The 15,989-nt window shown below is 39.0% G+C and overlaps 1 protein-coding gene across 6 annotated transcripts in view; it reads left to right on the forward strand.

Moving 5' to 3' along the window:
- Positions 1-5,816, forward strand: part of TMEM117 (transmembrane protein 117) — a 213,616-nt gene extending 207,800 nt beyond the window's left edge. For all 6 annotated transcript variants that reach the window (XM_032186931.1, XM_032186938.1, XM_032186945.1 and 3 more), the window contains one exon: positions 3,917-5,816. In XM_032186931.1, coding sequence (XP_032042822.1) covers positions 3,917-4,557 — 641 coding nt within the window. In that variant the 3' untranslated portion in view covers positions 4,558-5,816. The remainder of the gene's footprint in view (positions 1-3,916) is intronic.
- The last annotated feature ends 10,173 nt before the right edge of the window (positions 5,817-15,989 follow it).

A 15,989-nucleotide genomic window follows, 5' to 3' on the forward strand; every position in this document is an offset into this window, starting at 1 on the left:
AAACATGAATTATCATCAGATAGATGTTTGTAAGTGGAGACCATTAGACCTCTTGGGTCAGATCACTTCAATACATGTATCACCAATCCAGAAGGATTGCTGGGTAAACTGAGCTTATTTGGCTATTGTGCTGCTAATACAACAGAGCAAGTGTGCGCCTTGGAAGAGGGATAAACAGCAGAGGACACTGTGTTCTAGAAAGAGGCAAATACTTTCTGTAAGCAACCAAGACAGTGCAAACTCCCAGCATCTTGTGTCTCTAGAGATTAACACAGGCCTTGGCTACAGGGAATACTGAGTAGGAGTAGGAAGATGTCATGGTGTTCATATATAGTTATAATGATAACCATATAAGTTATCATATATGTTGCTCATATTTAGTGTTTAGTTCTTTTCACAACAATTTTCAAAAGGAAAAAGTCATAGAGCTTATAGAGCACACCAGTGATGCAGAAAATGTAAAAATTGTCTAGAAATGGGAAATATAAGGAGTTTTAAGCACATCCAACAGAAAATCGGCAGCTGTCAGGCAACTAGCTGACACTTAGATGTACAGGACATGACTCATCTTAGTTAACTGGAGCATCTGCATCTAAGCTGTTTGTCCAAGCACCATTTATAGTCCACGCCAACACAACTGATAGAATCAGGAGAGCTTCAGGCTGTGTTCCTGTCTGCGTAAACCTATCTGGAAGCTAAGTGAGGAAGTTTCAAGTTCATGCTTTTAATGTAACAGGAGGAATTGAAATGTACATCTCTTTTATATCATGTGAATATTCTAATTTATTATACAAAGGGGCCTGAGCCTTTTTTAAACAGTTCTAGCATCGAAGAGATTCACGATTATGAAACCAGAATATAGGACAGATACTACATGAAGCCCAAGATCACACACCTAACTACGTCTGTTCAGTATTTTCAGTATTTTCTGCTAGCTTCTTAGCTAGCAGAACACAACTCCTTCACCATCAGCAGGCTGGCATCTCAAGACTTACTGCTCAGGTGGCTTGTCTATATGTTGCACATAGGACACCGATGATTACTGTGAAATTCAGCTGGGTGCCATCATGCCAAAAGACAAGGTGGATCATAGCTCAGCATTAGAATAGCCAAGTTCCCATTGTCAGTCATACCTGAAGCCAGCAATCAAGATTATATCAGTGTCTTTATAAAGGCCATCTTGATAATTTCCCTATTTAATTTTACTTTGAATTTTGATCTTTCAGTCATCTGTGTTTTCCTACACCTACATTATTCTTGCCATAACTATTTGAAGGGAAAGAGTAATACTGGTCCTACATGAGTCTCCTGCCACCCCCAGGGTCTAGCAGTCTCACTGGAAAGGCACCTGTCATAGCTTTGCAGAAACACAGAGTACCAAATACAAGGTTGTTTTTTTTGATGGAGCTGGTAACAAAGTGGAATTTTCTTCAGACAGTCTTATGATGCATTTTCCTGGGAAAAGAACATGGCTTAAGGAATTAACTCCGGGTCAGTGCAGCAGGGATTGTTGCTTTCTGGTTGAATCACAGAGCAATATTTGATGACAAATTACTGTTCCAAAAAATGTCCAGGTGAACAACTATAACAGGGGAAGGAAGCTTTGAATACGATAAATTAAATTTTCTTTCAAACTGTAGGTAAACAGATAACAGTTCTAATGTTTGTGTTTCATTGCCATTTGTGTTCAGCCTATTTTCCTAAGGAAATGAGAATTATGTGATCATGTTCTCTGTGTGAATTGGTCTCACTGTCTCTATCCAACAGCATCAAATAACTTTTCAACCCACAGCCAGTTTCAAGAACATTTTTGGAGGGTGGGAATCTAAACAATACTTACATTCCCATTACGTCCTGAGAAACAGGGATTTAGGTAGGGGAGAATCATCCAAGTCAGTGCCCAACTGAGGAAAAAGCAAGTAGAAGTCATCTATTATGTATTCTGTTTGTCAGCAGCCAATTTATCAGTGAATGTGTTCCCAGTCAGCCCATCAACACACACTATGGAAGATATAGTCTGGCTCTGTTTTCTGAAACATCGTACTTGATGAGGAAGCTAGGGTTATTCTGATGGAGAGAAAAATACAGGGCACAAATCCAAAGGAAACGTCATCAAGCTAAATCAAAGAATCATGGAATCATCCAGGTTGGAAAAGACCTCTAAGATCATCTAGTGCAACCTTTAACCTAGTATTGACAAGTCCACCACTAAACCGTGCTACTAAGTTCTACATATACATCTATGTTCAAATCATATTGTTTCTTACTATATTTCATATTTTAGCACCATTTTTAGTATCTCAGTGTTCACCTAAGGGATTTAAGTATTAAAAAATGTGGTGACAATCTTCTAAAACTATGATTTTTCTAAACCCACCTCTTTAACAAGTTGATTACAATATTGATGAAAACCCAGAAAAAAAGCTAAAGGAGTTATTCAGGAATTATGTGAACAGGATTCACTGCGAGGTCTTTTCAGTGCAGTTTGATTTCTGAATAGTGACAATAACACAATAGAAAGAGCATTCTCATCCATTTCCAGTCCAAGTATAATGTAGGTTGATTGAAGAGGACCATTACACACAATTGCTAAAATACAAGGAGTTACCCTACTGGAGCATTTTGGTCCATGGTACAATTTGAAAATACAGACCTTGAGGAACTGGAATCCACTTATTCTTCACCAAACCAAAGACATAAGTCATTTGGTAGATTCTCTGTTATATTTATTTTCTTTTTTTCCTTGAGGCCTACTTAAATATGGTTCTAGCATAGACCAATATCATTCATCACCAGCAGGAACATTCCTCAGTGAATGTCCTTTCACATCATGCTGTGGCGTTGGTCACAAATTCTCCATCCTGATGCAATTTTGATGACATGTAGATTTGCTGGGTTCTTGATTGGTGCCAGTAATTACCTCACAGGTAAGATTTTGACACATGTTCAGCTAACATATAAGGGATTCTTTAAGTATGAAAACAGCGTAATTTTGTTTTGTGTCTGTGTATATTCATTGATTAATTTAGCTTGGAAGGAATACCTGGAGGTCATCTGTTCTGATACCTTGCTCAAAGCAGGGCCAACTTTGCAATTGCATAATGTTACCTTTTATATATTTTGGATGCCTGGAGGAGACATGCAAAGAGCAATTTTAAATAATAAAAGGAGAAAAGGTTCCTCCTCCACTATTGCAGGATCTTAATGTTAGACTATGAGTCACTCCTTGGAGGAGTTTCTCACCACACAGAGTATAGGAAAGCTAAATTAACTAGTCTCCCAAGACTAAAATCAGCCTTTGCTATTTCTTAAGGGCATAATACCTCTAAATCAGTTTATCCAATTGCCCCTCCTGCATATATCTGGGCACCATGGTTAATGTACTAAACAATATATGTATGTACTTTTAAAATGTACATACTTACAAAACCCCAAAAGAGCCTCACTTCATTCATTACTGGCATATAAATAATTCTATTAAATATGGTCTTTTCAAGGAGAATTTCCATGTGAGTGTTTCTGGAGCTCCGAAATTAATGCTTTTTAGGTTTATTGATCTGTACCACATCACCTAATGGTCTAATCAACAGGTCACCTACAAACTGCAATGTGAATTCAATTGATATACTGCTGTGCTTACATTACAAAATTATTTATTATGTGCCCAGACCTAACTGCAAAATACTAAGGGATATTCAGCATAAATCTGACTGTAGGAGAAATCTTATTACAACTTTGCTTTACAGATTAATAAAAAAAAGGATTTTTTCTCTCAGTAGTTTTTACATATGAACATATTTATACTGCTTCTGATATATCCATTTTAGATGACTGAACTGTTTTTTTTTTTTTTTTTCTTTTCCTTTCTTTTCTTTTTCTCATTTTCCTTTTTTGCTCTCTCTCTCTTTCCAAACAGGCAAATGGTTTAACTATGGAATTATCTTTCTTGTTTTAATCTTGGATCTAAATATGTGGAAGAACCAAATATTTTACAAGCCTCATGAATACGGCCAATATATTGGTCCTGGACAGAAGATCTACACAGTGAAGGACTCAGAAAGCTTGAAAGACCTTAACAGAACTAAGTTATCTTGGGAGTGGAGATCCAATAACACTAACCCTCTGACCAACCGGACCTATGCTGAAGGAGACATGTTCTTACACAGCAGATACATAGGCTCTAGCCTTGATGTCAAATGCCTAGCTTTTATTCCAAGTTTGTTGGCTTTTGCTCTGTTTGGTTTCTTCATCTGGTTCTTTGGGCGATTTCAGAAAACTGACCAAGGCATGGAGAATTTAGACAAATCATACACAAGAATGAAACGAAAGTCACCATCAGATATGGGAATGACACGAGAAAATACACAGGTGTTAGTAGAAGAACCATTAAGTTTTCAAGAACCTCATCTTGTATCCATAAAATCAGACTTAAGTGAAATAGTTTTCAATTCTTCTCTCCTCACTTCTGAAAACTTGAACGCACAATTGAATGAACAAGAAAGCCCTTTACAGCCAGTACCAGAGTCCTCTGTCCCTCAGAGTAATCCTCCAGCATAGAGGCAAATACCCAGGAAAAATAAATAAGCAGTTGCTGTAAGAGTTCAGTTTTACCTTTTGTAAGTTAAGATTTACATAGTGTTTAGACTAAGAAATCCAACCTATACCCAAAGGTGCTCAGCATGCTTTTTCTAGGATTTTTTTTTATTTGTATTATAGTACGTGCCTACTGTATATCTAACATTCCTTTATAGATTGCTTCCCAAAATTGCACAAGCTGTTTATTAATACATTACCTTAACTGTACAATAGTGTATTAGATGATTACTTGCAGGTATAAAATTCTACCGTGGTGGTGCCTTGAGACATTAAACTGTTTTTTAACTCAACACCAGATGTATAGCACAGTTCTTCTAATCTATTTTGCAAAGCTTTTTGTATATGGTTACTTTCAAGTATTGTTTGATGTCTTAACAGAGGAGATAAATGCAGTTATTCCTTAAGAAGAGTTTCTGTTAGGACATCACAACTTGACTTTGTTATTTACTCATCTGTGGAGCCAGTGACTTTGATGACCGGACTGCAGAGAAGCATGTTGATTACCTTTTAATTTTTGCTGGCTAGCTGCCAAACACAAATACAGATTCATTATGCAGTAAACACTAGAGCGATAATACAGCATGGGTCACTACTTACAAAAATGTGACTTTCTCCATCAGTAATAGCAATTATGTGATAATGCCTAATTATAGTTTTCATAATTAAAGATAAACTGCTCCTTGATTAAAAATTCTGCCCTTCACCTTTTAGAAACAGAGGTGAAAATACACCCTTAAAGCAACTTTTTCCATCATCCCACCAAACCTATGTAACATCAAAGAGCCAGTGGTTTGCTTACAGTAAAGGACGCGGAGCCTGTTAAATCCAGTATTTATTGGTATGCTTTGGTGCAGATGTTGTCTGGGTATACACGAAACATGCATATGAAACACACCACGTATGGACAGTCTAAACATGCTGAAGAAATGTTTTGGGGTATTAATTAAAATGGATTTATACTTGAAATGTCTTGTAACCTTTTCTTTCTTCATTCATTATCCACAAGTAAAAGTAACCTGGAAGCAGAAACGTGGCAAAAGTGTTTATTTTGCTTTTCTGAAGGGGACTTTGGAATGTGAATTCTTTTGCTGTGTGATCAAACTATATGCACTAGAGGAACTGCATATCTAAAACATCAGAAAGACTCTGATATGCCTCTAATTTAGTTCTATAAATTGTTGTTACAAGTTACTAAATAATAAGTCATTTTTAAGCCTGAATTATTTCCCTGTCATTTACTGGTGTTGCTGTATTTTGTCTTTGTGACTTTTTTATCTCCACTGTTTTGATCTATCTGCTTTTAAGTTTTTGGAATGCTGAATTTAGCATGCATAATAGAACTATGCATTTATTAACTGTCAGTTGAGAGTCAATTTTAATAAACATCATTCGACAATTGTTTATTATGAGGCAGGAACATATTCTATTAGTTTTGAAGTTTGTTTAAAAGAAATAGACATGCATTGTCCTATATAAAATCACAAATATTTCTGGCGCTAGAAAAGATAGACAGTATCACAGTAAAGTCAAAATCAAATATTTTGTTTATGGACCATTTAGTATTTCATCAGGCAAAAGTTAACTTTATAATCAGACTAAATATTTATCCATTAAAAACATGGCTAAAAATAAACCTATTAGCTTTTGCCTATTGCAACCTATAAATTTGTTTAGTTGACAATATATAACTAAAGACAAACCATTAATTACTAATGGTAAAACACTGTGAGATCCCACCTGTATTGTGTAAAAGGTGATTATACTGATGCCTGACTTTCAAGCAGAATTTGATTTAAAAGTGAGAGTATTTATTAAGTCGTTACAGAAATAGCTGGTTGATTTTACAGATACATGCTTCTCTGTATGTTTTGGGCACCATAAACCCAAGTACTGAAACTCTCCCATGAGCCTATTTCTCTTTTTATGCATGGGAGTTGTTAAATCCATTAATACGTAGGCAGAAAATGAAAGACTTACTTGAGCCTTACAGCATGCACGATGACATGACTCTGAGAAAACTGCTATTAAGCAACTGATCCACAGCTAAAATAATTCTGTGACCTCACATTGAGTTAATGCTTTTAAGCCTACATGAAAGTGAGAAAAACATAAAATAATCTAGATTTTGCAGGAGTATTTAAATTAATGGTCAAGCAGAGAGACTACTTACAACATGAATTCTTAAGAAGTGAAAAGACTCAATGTAGCCACTCACCACAGTCAACTCATCAATTTAATTAGAGGAGGAAGGAATTCTCCATTGTGTGGGATCCTCGTTTGTAAACATAGACACAGATGAGAGAGGAGTGTTTCTATTCTCTGCTTTCAGTATCTAGTCTGAGAAGCCTGAGATAGGTAACTAGACTTACCCTGAGACTCTTTACTTCAGTTTAGCTCGTCTGCTCTTGTAAACTGACTGCCAGTAGTGGCTGGAGTATGTTTTAACCAAATCTCATTCATGTGTAGAGACCTCACAATTTGAAGCAAGGGAGAGTACATGGTTGCAATCTAAACTGCACTCCTGTGCTGAGCTACTAATGCAGATTCATTCTTTATATTCTCCTGAAGCAATTTGTCTTCTGCTCTTTTGCCATGGACTGTAGAAGGGTCCATGAGAGATTGGGTGGGTAAGAGGCCTAAAATTGGTTACCTGAAATGGAAATATTCTTCCCACAATTATATTCATTGTTTTCAGCTGTTGTTCATTATTAATAGTTTGAAATGTTTCTTTAACTCAAAAAACTCTGAAATTTTCTCCTATCTTTTGCTCACAACTATTACTTTGATATGATTTGTTGACCTTTTCATGAAAGTTTAACAAAAAAGTTTTTAGTTTTTTTTTCTTTACCTGAAGAAGTTGAGCAACCTATGAAAGGAAAGAAACTTGAGGAGATGTCAAGTTTTTACACATTGCACGAATCTCCATTCTGCCCTCTATAAGAAGCCATCCAGCAGTCAGCAGTTACCATCAATGTAAGGCTGTGTATGCTTTGTCAGAGACAGAATTTGGCACAATAACCTTTTTTTTTTTTTTTCTCCCCTCTTTTGTTTTTCCTTTTTTTTTTTTTTTTTCTTTGTTTGTTTTCCCCACAGATACTCTGTACAGTGATGCATATGTAGAAGAGACATCTCTGGGCTAAGCACATAAGATTTGTGAGCACATAAGTGCCTATAAATTACTTCAGCATCCTCAACAATTACCTTTGATGAGATGGAAATGACATGGGGCAAATAGAGTATTTGTAGAATATACCTTAAATACAATCTTCACGTATATGAGAAAATTTATGTTTAAAAATCTAATTTTATAGGGTGTGTATATTTGGAATCTAGGGATTAATTGATTATCTTGGTGAAACTGCTGAAAACAGACTATTCAGTACTGCCCTCTTTATTCTGCATTGCTCCTTGAGTGTTACTTACTACAGGTTGTTTCATCTCCTCTGCCTCCTCTTGTATTGCCTAGAAAATACAAAACCAAACAAGAACATTTAATTGCACTAGCTGCTTCCCCAAATTACAGTTTTGTTGAATCTATGCGAAAAGTAAATTTATTCTGTTTTAAAGATTTCTGTCCTCTCCAGCTAGTACCATCTTAGGCTGGGCTACTACACAGTATTACAGTATGTGTCAAGTAATTGCTTTTCCTGCAGTTAATAGCTTCCATCATGACAAGCACCTGAAAACAAAGAACAGACACCTCTCAAAGACTGGAAAGACAGCAGTTCAGATACCTACTAGACTGGCAAGCTCATTTTCCCACAAATGCACAGGTTATGACTCACTAATAAAAGATGTAGCAGATTTTTAATACACTGCCCTTAATTTTAATGACCTACTAGGAGGGGCTCAGTGGGAGAGAACTTTTTATCTTAGACCATAAAGTTGAAGTGGTTATGGTCCTGCAAGCAGAGTGTTTCAGCTTTTTAGGCTGCATTTAAAAGTAACCAGCTTAAGCTTTGAGCAGATTGCCAGACCCATAAAAATTAGACATACCAAACTGTGAATAAGACCATAAAGCTGCTTCACTTGTAGTGGCCTACTACAGGATATAGACACAGCGCATGTTTATGAGATGTTAGAGTGACCCTGTGCTCAAGACTATGGATAGTGACATGCAGAGCTTCGAACTGCATTTATTAACAAACACTTCCAGTTGCTTTATTGACCAAGTTCCTGCTGCACGCACCAAACATGCCAGCTCTTCTACCATACAGCCCATCTGTTCTAAGCCTCGGGTGACAAAGGGGTTGTTCGTCCTCATTCCTCATTTGCATTCAAAATTGCCCTGACCACGATGTGGCAAGTCATCGTGATACCAGTTATACAACCAAGGACAACCAAAAGGCAGAAGTTTAGTCTGTGAGCTCTGCAGCCTTGAGGTGAGGAAGAATGCATTATGTGACCATTTCAGAAGTAGATTAATATATGTAAAATCCCTGTTTCATAGGAAAACTGGGGAACAAATGGAGAGACAATAACTACCCATCCAGAACAGAAGAGCAAGTCCTTCTTCCCTAATACTCACAGTTCTCAGCTTCCAGATGACTTCTGGGTGAGCAGCTCTTCTGGGTGACTAGGTTTTAACACCATCTTATCGCCCTTCTATCAATTCCTCTGCACGGAGAATGCCAGCAGCTTTTCAGTGTTTGGGGGAAAGGGTGGCTTTCTGAAAGAGAAGCAGGAACAAAACTTATGAAGGAGAAACTTCATGAAGCTTGCAGTTTCCACAGCAAACTCCTTGCTGGATAGAGGAAAAATATGAACCCAGCTGCTTTGCTAAGAGCAATCTAGTAGCATCAAATCCTTTCAGAAATGTATGTTACAGCCGCAGCACAGTCACAAGGATACCTCTAATCTCTTCTTTTCCTTTGATGTCTGGCAATTGGGGTCTGCAGAAGGGCAGCTTATCTGATTCCTGCAGGCAGGTTATAGACCCAGGTCTCATGCTGCTTTGTGACATCTGGAGCACTTCCCTGCATATTGAATTCCTTCAATTCCTTCCCCTCTTCATTTTGTTTCTTTCACTGAAGCCCCATTCTTCTGCTTTTATTTCAAGCAATTTTTATTGTTGGTGACCTAAACTGCAAATAACCCACCAAAGGCCCATAATTGCTGTTATTGATACAGTACCATCTGCACACATGCTCTGCCCAGCCAAGGAAAATCTGCCAAAGAAGCTACAGGTACCTGTTCCAGCCTAGGGACAGAACAAGCAGGAAAATGCTTCACTGCAATACTGCACGCTACATACAGAAAGGTATTTGGTCCATCTAACCAGGTCCCTCTATGGATCATTACCAAGGAATGCTTACAGACTTAAAGCTTTACAACTGGATGTATTCATTTAGGAAGACACAACCATGTAACTTTTAAACAAGCAGGGCCCCCTCTCTTCTGTTGCAAGTTGCTGTGCTCTCAGCTACATTTGAAGGAGATGGGCCACATGAATATACAGGTGTTGTCCTCAGGTTTGCCTTCATTATAGCTCTTCAGTTCCCAGGGAAAAAGGGCTCCCAGCCTGCTCATTAACAAAGCCCCCTTGTGTTCCCTGCCTGACATAACTTCAGTGATGGGCATTCTAAGGAAGCGGGGGCTCCTTTCTTCTTTTCAGACAGACAAGTACTGTTGCTGTGGCTGGCTGCTGTGGCTCCTACCTATTATCAGGGAAATGAAAAAGGCAAGCAGAAAGGAGTCATAATAGCCAAAATGCATTTTTTTTTCCAAAAAGTCATTATTAGCTGCTTCTTTGCACTCTCTTTTTTGCCACCTTTCAAAGAAAGTTTGAAAAGGATCTGAATATTCTTATTTCTTCAGTTGTTAACTTATTTTTTTCATTGTTTATTTTTCCCTTAAGATCCTTTCCCTGCATTTTCCACTATTTAAATGTCTTTGATTCTCAGTATCCTAAAAATTACCTGCAGTTTCCATTCAGTGTCCTCCTTTCCTCTCTACTTACCTTCCCTTCACTTTTGTAGGTTCACAAGATAATTCAGGTCAGTAGGTATCTCCAGGCAAGCTCTTGCACAAAGCAGGGTCAGCTCTGAGCTCAAGCAAGGCTGTTCAAGGCTTTTATCTTTGCAAGTCTTGAAACTATCCAAGGATGGAGACTGCATGACCTCCCTGGGCAGCCACTACCAAACCCTTTCCAGTATTTCTGCCTAAATGTTGCCACTGGTATAAAGAAGGGATTCCCAGTAATAGCAAGCAAGAATGAGCAAACTATGTATAAAGCATGACAAGAGACATTGTGCAAAGCCTATCAAATCTATTAAGATTTGAGCAAGTTTACGGTCAGGTACCTTCTGCTCTGTGGGAGTGAGTCCACACCAGCTCTCCCTAGGGACTACACAGGAATAACTGAGAGTAGAAAATGTCATGCAGGCACTGAAAAAAAAAAAAAAAAAAAAAAAAAGCCACTTTCCTTGTGATGCTGAAGTTAATTGTAATTGTATTTCATACAATTCATAACTGGTATTTGTTTATTGCTTGGTACTGTATTTGCATACTGAAAATGTCAATCATCTCTTCAGTTTACAACCCTTGGCTATAAATTACCCCAGTGGAATGTTTAAAATTGCTCATGAAAGAGTCACACTTTATTGTACTTTGTCTACAAAACCCAAGATCACCTATTAACGGAAAGGGCTATTACATTTTTGGAAAACCAGTTTGGAGTGGTCAGTAGGAAACAACTGAATTGGACAGCTGAATATTTGCATTGCCTAGGTCATGAATCTATACAGCCAGACTATAATCAGTATTAACTGAAGAATCATTTGGATTAACTGAAGAAAAAGACTCCTTTCTTTTCTGACCTCCACTAATATTGACTTTCCATTACTAGCCTTGTGTATGTCTGCACACACAAGAGTTTTAGACATGGTCTCTAAAAGGAAAAACAGATTAGAAACCAATACTTACATGTGAGGTGGGTGAAGCCTAGGCAGGTCAGAGGGTTGGTTTGTTTTAATTAAGATCTGTCTAGTGAGACTAAGGAGCCCTTCGCTCTCAGGAAGTCTGGCAGAGGCAATCAGAAGAAAGCTGTCCCCATTCGAGTTCTTGTCTGGGAAGGTGGCAGGTTACTTACAGGAATCTGAAAGGGAGACAGACAACTTGGTATCTCCGTCCTCTCCTTTACTGCTTAAAACTTCTGCTATTCTACAAAGATCAAACAAATCAGTACAATTTAATCTACATTCGTGTCTTGCAGCAGTAGCTTAAAGCAGGCAAGAGACAGTGTGATTTTAAATGATAGAAAGTCAAAGGCAAAGGAGCTGGGTAATGAGAGACTCTTATACAAAAAGAGGTTTTAAAAAGATATTGATGTGCTCTTCTTCCCTTTAGAGATAAATGTTGATGGTGACTGTTTCTGAGACACTGCATTTCTCGCTGGCCTTTCTTTGGGAGGATGTGAGGACATGAAAGGAGTCAACAGGCTGGTGGCCACTAAGTCTTTTGGACAACAAAATCTTTTGGTCAATGTAACACGTACTCAAACATGGTTACAGTTTCACTATTTAATTACCCATAAAATCATTTGCTGAAAACAGGAATAGCAAATAGCAGCTAGAGTTAATATATTCCATAACAGCCGGGGCTCCAGCTGCTCCAGCTGCCTGAAGACTTTTATGAGGTTCATTCCCTCTTGGCTATGGCAGCCTTGCCAGGTAACACTGCTGAGGACATGGATGTGGCTTGATTTTTGCATCATCCAGCAATAACACAAACCTGCTACTGCAAGGACAGAGAAAGTGTAACAATTTCCAGTACCATTGTTTCTGTGTTTCTATGGTTACTGGAAAGATAAATTTTTCTGGTTTTGCTTCATGAAACTATACAAAAATGTAGCATTCTCCAAAATCTGCGCAAGGTTAAAATTAAAATACAAACAGATAAAATAGACATTCAGGTACCTCGTTTTTTAATTCTCTTTCCATCACTTCTGACCTGCACAAATCCTGCCAACTTCACAGCAAGGCTAATCCTCAGATATAAACCCAAAGGGTGCAGAGATCAAACTCTTCCCTATGGAGTTCTGGAGAGACTCCTGGCATATTTCTTTCAAAAAGCAAAAGAAAAAATAGTATTGATTCAAAAGACTAAAGAGCTCACTATTTATATAAATGCAGCTAGAGCATATGAGGTAGAAGTCAACAGTAACCTCCCGGTCCATTTTCATGGTAAGTCTTATGAAGACCAATGTTTGCTGAACCTACCAACTACAGGTAGTCTTAGTGTGTAGTGTTTATTGAAATCTCCATTGAAATGTGTGGTTTTGCACCTAAAAAAGTGTGTTTTTTTTTTTTTTTTTTTTTTTTTTTTTCGTTTTTTTTTGTTTTTTTTGAGTTTTCAAGCCCAAGTAAAGCCTTTGTCATATAAGAGAGGATGATGATGGGTCTTTTACTAAAGTAAGCTGTCTGTGCTAACAGGTTCTCAAAATTCTTGCAGGGTCACCATAAGGTATGATGTTCCCGTGAGATATAGAGCTATTTTTGGTCACTGCACCTGAGCTGTTACCCCTGCTGTTCTAAAGAGTCTTAGCAAAGACTCAGCATGGTGCTGGTCTGACTAGACCTCAAAGGCATTTAGTTTATTTGGGTGTATTTTAGTGCCTTGCAAAAGGCACATGAAAGAATAAACACAGATAGCCCAAATGTGACTGCTGGTGCTTTTAGGCAACATTGCTACACAAATATCACTGTCAACTCTTTGCAGAAGTGAACTAGGCATTTGAAGAGACCTTTCCTAGAGACCTCTCTACTCCATCTTCTGCAGTGTGCTGGAAAAATGTACTTTACTGAAACTACCCACTCATTGCATTGCTCTTGTTACTATTTATAACGGAGTAGCACGAAAGTGCCTTAGAGAAATGAAACTATAAAGACAGGAAGGGAACTGCTTGAAGAATTTGCAATACAGAAGACGTGTAAAAGGTAGCAAAGAAAACTAAAATGAGGAGTTGTGAAGTCACTTGCTAATTTCCAGAAATCAAGTATCCCACATGTATGCTTCTCTGCAATATCATGCCTGTATTTTTAAGACTTTGGCCTCTCTGGGTTGTTAATGCTAACCATTTCATTTGCCTCATGAGTTTCACGTGCACACACACACACACATAAACTGCACAAAACATCTCAGGAACAGGACTAAACATATTTCACCCAGGTATATACTTCATCTGCAGAAATTCAGTATTTGAAACCAGAAGACAGTTTTGCTAGCATCAGATGCCTATTGCCTCCTGCCATCAGAATGCCTGCAGGGTGGCTGTAATGAGGAGTGAAAATACCTCACTTCTTCCTCAACTGCCTTCTTGAGCTTGCTGATCTCAGTCTGTCTTCAGACATTGTGAGCCAGGGAAGTAGACTTCCACGGAGCTTCAAATCTCTGCAAGTAGCATGCAAAGAAGTTACAAAGCTGTTCTTTTATCCTCCCAAATGTTGACATTCTAATGTTTCTTTGTGACTGATATTTTGCAAAAAGGAAGTAGTTAAATTCTTTTTCATTGTACATGCAAGGACTGACAGTGTTTATTTGATGGCATCTTCAGGTTGTGGTTTTTCCTCAGCTGTATCAAGTGTCACTGAGAAGGAATGCTGGAAGTTCAAAAGACAAATAGTAAAAATCATTCTTCTAACATATTGTTGTATGTTGTGAGTGCATTAATTTTTGCTTGAACAATGAAATAGAGAGACCTGCAAAACAACAATATATCAGTAATGGGATTCTGCACATAGCATCCTGGTGTATGGTCTTGTCTGAGACATGGAAGGGCCCTGCCAGTGTCATTGTGATAAACACTATTTTTAGGGACAAGATGAGGGGAAACATTAGCCTGACGTTAACCCTCACTGCAGGACAGAGGTTGTGTCAAGGGTCAAATGAGCCCTGGAGCCCAGCTTGTGCCCCCCAGGGAGCCTGGGGTTGTGCTAGAAACCCACAGGGGGCACGGGCAGCACAGCCCTCCCAGAATGGCACCCACTGGGGCAAGGCACAGCAGCAGTCTGTCCCAGGGAAGCACCACTCATCTTACATTGTTGAACATACATCAGGATTGGAATGATTTCTTCAATTAACAGCACCTAATTAACCAGCAATCAGTGAATTATATATTCAGGCTCAATATCAGCAATATAGTAGATAAACCACAGTACTAGACACTAGAAACAAATGCTAACAAACACCAGCAAATGCCTAAGCACGCTCCCAAACCCCAAACCCACTCCTTACCCACACAGACACATACATGTGCATGTGGTTGCAGCATGGGCTACATACACATCATGTCCCTGGAAAAGCACGTTCCTCCAGCCTGTCCAGGTCCACCTCCAAGGCAGTGTGATCACTGGTCCCTGGTGTCACCTACATGTACAGCTGATGGAGGGGCAGAGTGGCAGGTGATCTTTGGTTCTCAATGCTGGGTAAGTTGTTGAAATAGTTGCAGTCATAATGCCAACTGCCTTGACTTTCCTCTCTCTCTCCAGCACCCTTCTATCAGCATCCATGCCCAGGGCCACACACTGAATGGTCACAGGGTGGGTGTGTGCTGGTCTGGCCGGGGTAGGTGATGGGTCCCAGAGCAGACCAAGGCAGAAGTAGCAGTACATCACGCAGATATTTGCCAGGTCTGGTCCTTCCCAATATGCCTGTTAGCTTCCTTCACCATTCACTACATGGAGGAAGCCCTGAGGCAATGACCTTCAGAGAGCTACATCCTTCCTGTAATGATTCTCTAGTCATACATGTACATCAAGAGCTTCAGCACAGTTCTTCCTTCCTGACCAGCTCGATTGCCTCACAAAATCTTGGAAGTGGCTCCCTAACAGTGCGTGCTGCCCTCAGCAGCCTCAGGTCTTGCATGTCCCTTGCTGCCTGGCTGCCCCCACACCCCAAGGGTCTTGCAGCCCCCTCAGCTGCCTACCCTCCCATGCAGCAGCTGAGAGCAGCTCCCACTCCTTCATGGAGCCCCCAGGCGGGGCCTTGAGAACTTCTACTCTGCCCCATCCTAACACAAGGTCAGCCAACCTGCCACTCCTGGAAATATGTTTAGGATCACCACTTATCAAAATAGACTGCCATGGACTTTTAACTGCAAATGAGCACTAAGAGGATTTTAGGGAGTTAAATAGTGTCACAACTCATTTTTCTTTTATCGTTGCCTACAATAACTGTGCATGATCTGAAATGATCTGAACCCTTTGTTTCACCTGTGCTAAAGACCCCATTAACAATAAAAGTAATATTTGGCACCTTTCCTGCACAGCTGTGAAACAGGAAAAATCCATTCATTCCAATGTCTTTGTTTCTGTGCCTCTTAATCATTCAGCTTTGTGTGGGTGGTGGCCCACTGACTGTAGAGAAGACTGTCCCACATAGGCAAGTATCAGTTT

This window comes from Aythya fuligula, chromosome 1, assembly GCF_009819795.1.
Source record: "Aythya fuligula isolate bAytFul2 chromosome 1, bAytFul2.pri, whole genome shotgun sequence".
NCBI classification, from domain to species: domain Eukaryota; kingdom Metazoa; phylum Chordata; class Aves; order Anseriformes; family Anatidae; genus Aythya; species Aythya fuligula.